The 10,164-nt window shown below is 49.9% G+C and overlaps 1 protein-coding gene across 1 annotated transcript; it reads left to right on the top strand.

Moving 5' to 3' along the window:
- Window positions 1-2,478: 2,478 nt before the first annotated feature.
- Window positions 2,479-5,758, top strand: LOC102259813 (chromosome unknown open reading frame, human C1orf216). Its single transcript, XM_005868579.2, has one exon. It carries the CDS (start codon window positions 3,289-3,291, stop codon window positions 3,964-3,966), a length of 678 nt encoding a protein of 225 aa, XP_005868641.1. The 5' UTR covers window positions 2,479-3,288; the 3' UTR covers window positions 3,967-5,758.
- The last annotated feature ends 4,406 nt before the right edge of the window (window positions 5,759-10,164 follow it).

Genomic DNA, 10,164 nt, shown 5'->3' with positions numbered 1-10,164 from the left:
AGGGTTGGGGCTCAGCCGCAGGGGTTGGGGGGCCAGGAGGGAAGTCGCAGCCTACGCTCAGCTGCCTCCTATGGGGCAATTAGGGAAGGATGGTATCTACTCTCTGTCTTGGGGAGTCTCCCTTTCCCGCAAGGCTAGGCAGGGAGGGAGGCCGGTCGCCCCTATCCTCACAGAGCGACCTCCCCACCACCCACCCAAACCCCGGCAAATTGTGGATTAGAGAGAGAAACCCGATCCTGGGGTGTCTGGGTTCCCATTTTACCGTCTCTGAGACCCCCGCGATTCGTAACACCACCAACCAACACATCCCAGCTTCCTTCACGGCCCCGCCCAAGTTTAGGAAAAAGGAAACGTTTGGGTGGGGAAGATCTACAGGCGCCTCGCTTAGCGGGGAGTTTGAAGGTTATAAAGGATCTGTCCCTACACCATCCCCCACCCCTACCCCCACCCCAAGACTTCTGCCCACTACTGGATGTGGGGAGGGTCCCTGTCACTTACCTTATGTCTCGCTCTTACTGATACCCGAATTTTCTAATTCTAGTGATAGTGGGCAGTAGAAACCTCTTGTCAATTGAAACCCTAATTTTGGTAGGAAGGGGGTTATTGAGGAGGAAAGAATAGTATTGTATGTCCTCCCTCCAGGGCATCAAGATGGAGCAAGTTAGGGGCAGGGACACAGGAGAGTAGGTATGGAGGGACGGAGGCAAAGTCCAAGAGGCTTGTCCATAGGGAGGTGGGGTCCTCCTTGGGCAGAGGAAGGAACTGGACCCAGCGAGGCCAGCCCTGGGCAGCCGGCAGGAGCCTCCTGCTGCTCTTCCTGAGCATAGATAGCCCACTGCAGCCCACCCCTCCCCCATTCACTCACCCAGCAAGTATGGACTGACACCTGCTAGTGCCAAGCTCCATGCTGGCTCCCAGGAATATGATGGAGGATATATAGAGAAGTTCCCATCTAGTCTGGGAGCTGGATTTATAAGCTGCTTTTACAAGAGAGTTTTTTAAAAAAATTGAATAGACATTTACTGACCATCCATTATGTGTTGGGGACAAGAAACAAACAAACATGAATTAGACAGTGTGTACCCAGGGCAGTGGGACCCAGAGGAAGGCAGTTAACTGTGTGTGTTTGTGTATATTGGGGCAGTGGAGAGAACATCAGGGTGGCTTCAGAGATGGGGGTGGGGTGGGGGGGATATTAGAGCTATATGATGGAGGATATATAGAGAAGTTCCCATCTAGTCCGGGAGCTGGATTTGTAAGCTGCTTTTACAAGGGAGTTTTTAAAAAACTGAATAGACATTTACTGACCATCCATTATGGGTTGGGGACAAGAAACAAACATGAATTAGACAGTGTGTACCCAGAGAAAGGCAGTTAACTGTGTGTGTTTGTGTATGTTGGGGCAGTGGGGAGAACATCAGGGTGGCTTCAGAGACGGGGCGGGGGGGGGGATATTAGAGCTGAGTTTTATTTTTTTAAAATATATTTTATTGATTTTTTACAGAGAGAAAGGGAGAGGGATTGAGAGATAGAAACATCGATGAGAGAGAAACATCGATCAGCTGCCTCCTGCACACCTCCTACTGGGAATGTGCCCACAACCAAGGTACATGCCCTTGACCGGAATTGAACCTCATGCCCTTGACCAGAATCGAACCTGGGACCTTTCAGTCCGCAGGCCGACGCACTATCCACTGAGCCAAACTGGTTAGGGCAGAGCTGAGTTTTGAAGTATAAAAAGGAATTTGTGGGTGGAGAAGGAAGGACCTTAGAGGGGAGGGGAGAGGAAAGGTACTATAGGCCAAGGGGATTGCGGGAGGAGCCAAACTGGTTAGGGCAGAGCTGAGTTTTGAAGTATTAAAAGGAATTTGTGGGTGGAGAAGGAGGGACCTTAGAGGGGAGGGGAGTGGAAGGGTACTGTAGGCCAAGGGGATTGCGGGATGTGTTGGGGACAAGAAACAAACAAACATGAATTAGACAGTGTGTACCCAGGGCAGTGGGACCCAGAGGAAGGCAGTTAACTGTGTGTGTTTGTGTATATTGGGGCAGTGGAGAGAACATCAGGGTGGCTTCAGAGATGGGGGTGGGGTGGGGGGGATATTAGAGCTGAGTTTTGTTTTTTTAAAATATATTTTATTGATTTTTTACAGAGAGAAAGGGAGAGGGATTGAGAGTTAGAAACATCAATGAGAGAGAAACATCGATCAGCTGCCTCCTGCACACCTCCTACTGGGGATGTGCCCACAACCAAGGTACATGCCCTTGACCAGAATCGAACCTGGGACCTTTCAGTCCGCAGGCCGACGCACTATCCACTGAGCCAAACTGGTTAGGGCAGAGCTGAGTTTTGAAGTATTAAAAGGAATTTGTGGGTGGAGAAGGAGGGACCTTAGAGGGGAGGGGAGTGGAAGGGTACTGTAGGCCAAGGGGATTGCGGGAGGAGGAACTGGACCCAGCGGGGCCAGCCCTGGGCAGCCGGCAGGAGAGTAATGGGGCATTTCTGAGATCTCTGAGCAGTTTGGTGTGGCAGGAGGGGCAGAGTGTCAGGAGGCAAGTCTGGGGGGATGAGCAGGAGCCAGATGAAGCACAGCCTTGTAGGCCATGCAGAGGTTTAGCAGGAGTTTAGGGAGCTGTGATGAATCAAATTTACATTTGTAACTGGAGGCAGAGAGATCAGAGAAAAGGCTGTGGCAGTCAGTAGTCCAGGTAAGAAATGGCCTAAACCAAGTGAAAGTGAGGAGAGATGCATGTACATACACACACAGAGGGTTTGGTGTTTTTCTCAGAATTTCTTGGCCAATGAGATGGGGAAGGAAGCAGAGTGAGGGGTCCAGGATGCTCTCAAGTGTCTGACTAGAGTGCCGGATGGAGAGTGGGGCCAGTTTGCCGAGGTCACTGAAGAGGAAGAGCTGTTTGGACACGTAGAATTTGAGGAGCCTGTGGTTGGTTGCAGGGTTGGAAAGCAGTTGGATCTGAGCTGGAGAGAAATCTGAGTCACCAACACATGATGCTCCTTGAAGCTACAGCAGAAGATGAGGTCATCTGGGGAGAAGTGCATAGAATGAGAAGACACCCTGCCTCAGAGGGCTGAGGGTAAAGCTGTGCAGGAGACTGAGAAGCGGCAGACAGAAAGGGAGGAGGAAAGCCAGGAAGGGAGGTGTTACCAGAGTACAGGGAAAGGGACTGGAGAAGGAGCAGCCAGGCTCGCTTGCTGATTGCCTCCACTCTGTCAGGACACCCACCCTGTCCTGCTCTGACTCATTCTTTTGCTTCCCCTCTACAGACCAGATGTTCGCCATCCAGCCAGGGGTAGCTGAGGGGGGCCAGTTGCTGGGGGGCCCACCTCCTGGAGTATGTCAGCCTGAGTTTCATCCAGACAGCAACTCCAACTTCATGGCGAGTGCCAAGGACGCCAATGAGAATTGGCATGGGATGCCAGACCAAGTGGAGCCCATCCTGATGAGGAGCTCCTCCGAGTTGCCCTCTGACAACCAGGCCTTCCAGGACCCTGGACTCCCTGAGGGGGAGCTCCGCAGCCCACCAGAGGGAGCAGAGATCCCCAGAGCTGAGCCTGAGAAGATAAGTGGTACCGGCACAATCTGCTCCCCTCTGGAGGACAATGGCTATGCCAGCAGCTCCCTAAGCATCGACAGCCTTAGTAGCAGCCCTGAGCCTTCCTGTGGGACTCCTCACGGCCCTGGGCCTTCAGATCCCCTTCTGCCCTCGGTGGCCCAGGCTGTGCAGAAGCTGCAGGCTCAAGAGCGCTACAAAGAGCAGGAGAAGGAGAAGCACCACATGCACTTGGTGATGTACCGCCGCCTGGCCCTGCTCCAGTGGATCCGAGGCCTGCAGCATCAGTTGGTTGACCAGCAGGCCCGCCTTCAGGAGAGCTTCGACACCATCCTAGACAACCGAAAGGAGCTTATCCGCTGTCTCCAACATAAGGCAGCACCGTCCAGGCCCTAGGACCAGGATTAAGAGTGTGCCTCTCTGGGTATATGTATATATTTGCAGGCATGTGCGAGATTGTGTACAAGTGTATGATTAGCTGGTATGAGTGCAGGTAAGCATAAGTGAGTATGTATGTGCTAACATGTGCCAGGCATCAGCTTATGTGTGCTGTATATATACACAGCCTAAATTATGTGCAGGCCTGTGTGAGTGTGTCCATCTATGTATGTATGGTATGTATGTAAGAGAGTAATAACGTTTTGGTTAGTTTACTTTATTGTAAGAATACAGTGTATAACTCATATAACATACAAAATAGGTGTTAATCGACTATTTATGTTATCCATAAGGCTTCCGGTCAGCAGCAGACTATTAGTAGTTAAGTTTTTGGAGAGTCAAAAGTTCTACATGGATTTTCGACTGTTTCAGAGATCGACACTCCTAAAACCTTCGTTGCTCATGGGTCAACTGTACATACAAAAGAAGTGTGTGCCAATGAGTAGGTTTGAATGTTGAGGCTTGTGGTGGGTGTATATGAGTGAGCTCTTGTCTGTGTAGGCCTATAAATAGGGGTGCATGTGTGCTGGTGAGGCCTGGGAAGTGTATATTAGGAACATGTATTTGCAGGCAGACTCCTGAGCAAGGGTGTGCAAATATATATTCAATTGCACATGTGGGGCATCCATCCACACCCTATGTTATCCATGACCTGCTGTAGCTTTTTTTCTTCACAGGGCCCCACTGCTCCCTGGAAAGAGGGTCTCTTGGGGTTTCCCAGGCCACCCCTCCTTCACCTTCCCCTCACTCTTCCTAAATTTTGCTCTGCTAAGGCTGTTGTCCCTGACCATGGATTTGCTGTAGATGGTAGCCGCTTTGGCCTGTCAAGGCTTTTTGGCTGCAATTTTGCCAGAGCAGTTGGTAGAGAATTAATATCAGGCAGGGGAGCTGGGGGTGGTGATTGACACCATGGCAGGAATGGGGGTGGCATCAGAGAAGAAGATAGGGACTGTCTCTCTTGAACTCTGCCTCCCAGCATGTGGGAGATGGGGATGTGGAGATGATCATGGTAGAACCCTGTGAAAAATAGGAGTTGGGGAATTCTTAAATGCCAGTTCCAAACAAACCACAAACCAGCTCCTCTCCACTGCAAAGGAGCTGTTACAGACCGTACTGATTTAAGCTTCTGATGAAAAGAAATGTGTGCTAATAAGCTTGCAAGGAATGGACAAGGTGTTCCCAGGCTGTTGGGTAAAATCCCGCTTCTGTCTCTGTGCCTCTACTTGCTGTGCCTCTCTGGATTTAGCAGCACTGGATGTTGAATTAGTTTGGTTCTTTTCCCTGAAATCAGACTGCCTGTGCCAGGAGGAGCCACAGTTCTTTCAAGAGTGGGCAGGGGGCAGGGTCAGCCCTACCCCTGTAACCTCTTAGGATGCTGAATCATACCCCCTTTCATCACTGAATGGCCCCCTAAATGGGAGTTGACAGGCTCCAGCAGAAGCTCTGTGAGGTGGAGAGCTGGTGAATTCTGGAGAGAGCCAAAGACTAAGGTAGCCAAGCTCTCGGTTTTGCTTCTGGGAGCCAAGAGGTTGCAAGATCCTAATGGGTGAGCAGTGGCATGGAGGTCACTGATCCTACCTCTGGCTCTCAGTCTTCCTATCTGTAAAATGTGGGGCTCTTTCTATCTCTAGGTGGGTGGGTGGGTGAAAGCAATGGGAAGTGAGGCTGAGACAGTGACCCTGGGGACTTGTGTCTAGCTCTTGCATGTTGAGTCTGAACCAAGATGAATAAACTGGAGCAGAGAAATGCATTTCTTGAGTTTGTGTTTCTATTCTATTCTTGAGTTTGTGTCGTCTGGTGGCCTCTTTTTCACATCATCTGAGCCCCTTTGTGAGCAGGGTTCTGAGCTGGGGGGTAAGGATGGGGGAAGACATGGGAGGAGGAATCCAGCCTGCGACAGTTGACAGTCTGATGGTGAGACAGAGCGGTCTCTCCTAAGGGGTTTCTCAGATTGACAGAGGGGACTTGGCCTATTTGGGTTGTCCTTGTCCTAAAGCACCTTTGGGCCTGAAAATGGGGGTGTTGATTGTGAAAGACACCCCCACACAAAACACACAAACACTCATATTCTCAACCCTGCTCTAGAGCCACTGCTTCCCTGAAAGGCAGCCTGACTGCAAAAGACTGAGGGTCCTTAGATGGTTCTGACACAGATGTGGTTACAATACATGTGCATGACTTCAGATATTTGTTGATGCCAATCATATTAGATCTTCTATTTTATATTAACTTGTATGATGATTTATTGATGTCTCAAAAATCCATTACTTTTATAAAGAAAGTATATTAATTACCTATTGCTGCATAACAAATTACCCTAAAACTTAGTGGCTTAAAGCAATACACATTTGTCATCTCACCACTTCTGTAGGTCAGGAATCTCTCTCAAGGCTGCAGTCAAGGCCGAGTCAGTCCAGGGTGCATGGAGCATTCAGTTCTTCAAGGACTGTTGGCTGAAGGTCACCTTCAGTTCCTTGCCGTGTGGGCCCTTCTAACATGGCAGCTTAATTCATCAAAGCATGGAAGTTACTAGTAAGAAAGTCAGAGTACTAGCAAGACAGCAGTCAGTTTTCTGCAACCGAATCATAGAAATTCATCCCCTCCATGTTGCCATATCCTGTTGGTTAGAGGTAAGTTTCTCAAAGGGAGGATATTACACAATGGTCTAAGAACCAGGAAGGGGGAGAATCAGAAGGCATCTTAGAGGATGCCTACCATAGAAGGCATATTTTATTGATTAAATCAATCAAATACTGTATTGATTATTTTTAAATTACAAAATAAAAATTATATTCTACTTACAATAATTGAAACATTTTATTTTTTAATGTTTTTTAATATATTTCTTTATTGATTTCAGAGAGGAAGGGAGAAGGAGAGATGGAAACATCAATGATGAGAGAGAATCATTGATTGGCTGCCTCCTGCACGCCCCCTACTGGGGACCAAGCCCACAACCTAGGCATGTGCCCTTGGCCGGAATCGAACGCGGGACCCCCCAGTCCACAGGCTGACGCTCTACTGAGCCAAGTCGGCTAGGGCAATAATTGAAACATTTTAGAGAAAGGTATATATATTTTAAATCCCAGAAAGTATACTTCTCAGAAATAGTGACCCAAGATATTAATAATTCTTATTATCTCTACATTTGATATTTATACAGAAACAGTATTGAACCAGTTTTGACAAATTCCACTTATTAAGAGATCTTGTTCTAGCAAAGAGCTATACCAAAATTGGATAACTTTAACCATGGAGATTTCTAACAATGAGACATGAAGCCCTCAGAGCACAAGAGGGGGGATTTTCAGGAAGGACCCCTTTCCCAAACCTGTGAAGCCTCTTCTGAGCACAACCAATGGTGAAGAGCACAGACTGTGAGGCCAGACCCCTGGTTTTGGAAGTTAGCACCATTGTTCTCTGTCTCTATGACCTTGGGCAAGTCAATTAACTTCTCTGTACTGTATCTCAATTTCCTCATTTTAAAATGAAAATATAGGGTTGTAACTACCTCATAGGGTTGTCTCAAGGATTAAATTAATATATAATATGCAAAAATACTGATAGCTGTACACGGCACATAGTAAACTACCTTAATGAGAGTCATGAATATACTGTAATTATAAATAATGCTTTTGGGATGCATATTTCACTTTTCCACAGGAAAAAAAAATCAAAATTTTCCTTAAGAAATTTGAATCTAAAATGAAAGGCATCTTTTAAAAAAACTTTTAAAAAATAAAGCTGCCTATTATTCCTTTCCATAAAAGAGCTTTCTGAGCTGAGAAAAAGATGAAGGCCAGACCAAGGAACCAGTGTGGTGAATTGTAGGTATATAGGACCCCTGCCGATCATCAAGAGTCTAAGGACAGGCCCAGCCCCTGGTGTAATGGTGGGTGAGGGGAGGAGCTGAACAAGAGCAGGGAGTGAGAGCCACAGCCAGGTCAGCAGAGACCCCAGTGGATGAACCAACCCAGCCAAGAATTGTTGTTTCCCATCAGGTACGCTGGCCATTGGGCCTGCTTGTGGGAAGGGCCGAGGTACTGCTATGCTTTTTGTCACGGGCAGACCTGGTCCAGGACTCTATAGACTGCCTCCACCTGTGGCAATTGTATGGCTTGAATGAGGAAATGGACCTGAAAATGCTTTGTATGCATTAAAACCGATTGAGCACCTCCATACAAAGTCCTGCAGAGCCCACTCCTGCCCTTGAGCAGGTCTTGCCTGCACTGATAGATGAGACTTTCATCCAAAACATTAGTGCACAGGCCATTCTGAGCTCCGAAGAGGGGAGGCTGGTAAGCTGCTCCTAGCCCTCTGTGCAGATCTCTGAGACTTGATATATTTAGGAGTTTATTTTAAAGGCATTGGGTGGGGATTTCTTAGTCCCCCTGACAGGGAGCGGGAGTAGGGAAGATTTATTTAGGAGGAGGGGTTAGCCAGGTAGCCACCTTTTCCTTCCCACCAGAATGAAATCTCATGACCAGAAGCAGGGAAGTCTAACTCAGGGTTCTAGTGCTACCCGAGGAGTCTCATTTAGTAGGAGGAATGAGGGAGGAGATTGAAGCTGAGACCTAGAGACCCACAGGGACAGGGCACACAGCAGGGGCCTGAACACCCCCCAGGGACAGGACCACGGGGAAGGGACTGGCGGGGAAGCTGTGCAGGGCTGGATCCTCTTGAGAGAGAAGGGGCTGGGTCCATGGGAAACTCTCTTCGGGGACTCCAAATAGTTCAGTCCCATCAAGCATGGTCAGAGCCTGGGGTGCAGGGAGTGAACTGGCAACTGGAGGAGGAAGTAAAGAGGGGGATAAGGAAGCCTCAGACTGTGGTGGGTGGGCTCCCCTGGAATATCAGCATTCTGTGTAGATTGAATGATTCCTGGTGGCAGCCCATGACTTGTCTTCCAGCCTGTTTCCTACAAGCTTCATCCACAATCTAGTGTTAGTGTCTCCGAACCACAGCAGGAACAGGTGACAGGAACAGGAAAGCGAGATCGCCTGATCAAGGAAGGCTTCTTGGAGGAAGAGGAGCCTGGGCTAGGTCCCCGAGGGCCTGCATCCCCCACCTACCCAGAGGAGCCTGGAGAATGGGTAGAAGTTGAGGCATCAGAGAACACAGTGGTTTCTAGTGCCGACTGAAGCCAGAAGTCGTGGATCCTCCATTTAGTAGTAGCTGTGCCTCATTTTCTCAACTGTGAAATGGGTTATGCGAAAGCTTACAGGTGTAAAGGGCTCAGACCTGAGCCTGGCACAGAGGAAATAGTCCATACATGTTATTATTTGATTAAGCGAGGAGTGGGAGGTCATCAGAGGTAGGAGATGCCCCTGGCAATTGTGCTATATATTAAAAAGTGTTGCTAAAGCACCTAGAGTCCCAGACCCATGAGTTTAATGGGTGCTGGTGGTGAGAAGAGGAGCATAACATGGGGATGCTCTGGGGGCTGAACCAGGCCTCAAAGCCACACCCACCAGGCACCCACAAACACAAGGCCACTGGACACCACTCCTACGCACGCGTGCACACGCATGCACAAGCTCTCACACTCACAGATGCACACTCCCGGACACAGACCTGCATGCCTGCTCCCTGCTCTCCCCGACCCCTCTCAGAAATAAGACTGCACCAGCCTGGGGCGGTTTTCACACCCGGCAAACCCGAGACTCTCCCAGCCCGCGCATGGCACAGCCATCAGTGTGTCTGCTTCTCCTCTCCAGGCCTGAAGGCTGCTCCAGTCAAACGTGATCCTCGCCCCGCTCCTCCCCTCAGGCCCCTCCGCTCAGAGCTCAGAACCGGTGGATCCTCTGGTCGCTCCACTCATTTATCACCAGTAGGTTCCAGGAGAGAGGTGTCTGGTTGTGGGACTGGCGGGAGCGGGGAGGGAGGGGGCACGGGGTCAGGGCCGGGAGGGGCTAGGTCCCCGAGGGCTGCATCCCCCACCCACCCGGCGAGAAAGAGGTCTCGCGCCATGAGAGGGGGGCAGTCCGAGAGGCTCGGGCTGGGGCCGTGACCTTGCCCCGTAAGGGAGTGCAAGGCAGAGCTCCCGTGCTCCGCGCCGGGGAAGGAGAGGGCTGGAGGCGGGCGTTCAGCTGGTGTTCTTCGGCGTCCGGGAGGGGCTCATCCCCCTCCCCCCAAAGGCGCAGACAAAGGGGCGGT

The sequence above is a fragment of the Myotis brandtii genome, unplaced genomic scaffold, assembly GCF_000412655.1.
Source record: "Myotis brandtii unplaced genomic scaffold, ASM41265v1 scaffold274, whole genome shotgun sequence".
NCBI lineage: Eukaryota > Metazoa > Chordata > Mammalia > Chiroptera > Vespertilionidae > Myotis > Myotis brandtii.
The sequence above is the reverse complement of the archived record's forward strand: the minus strand, read 5'-3'. Positions and strand labels throughout refer to the sequence as shown.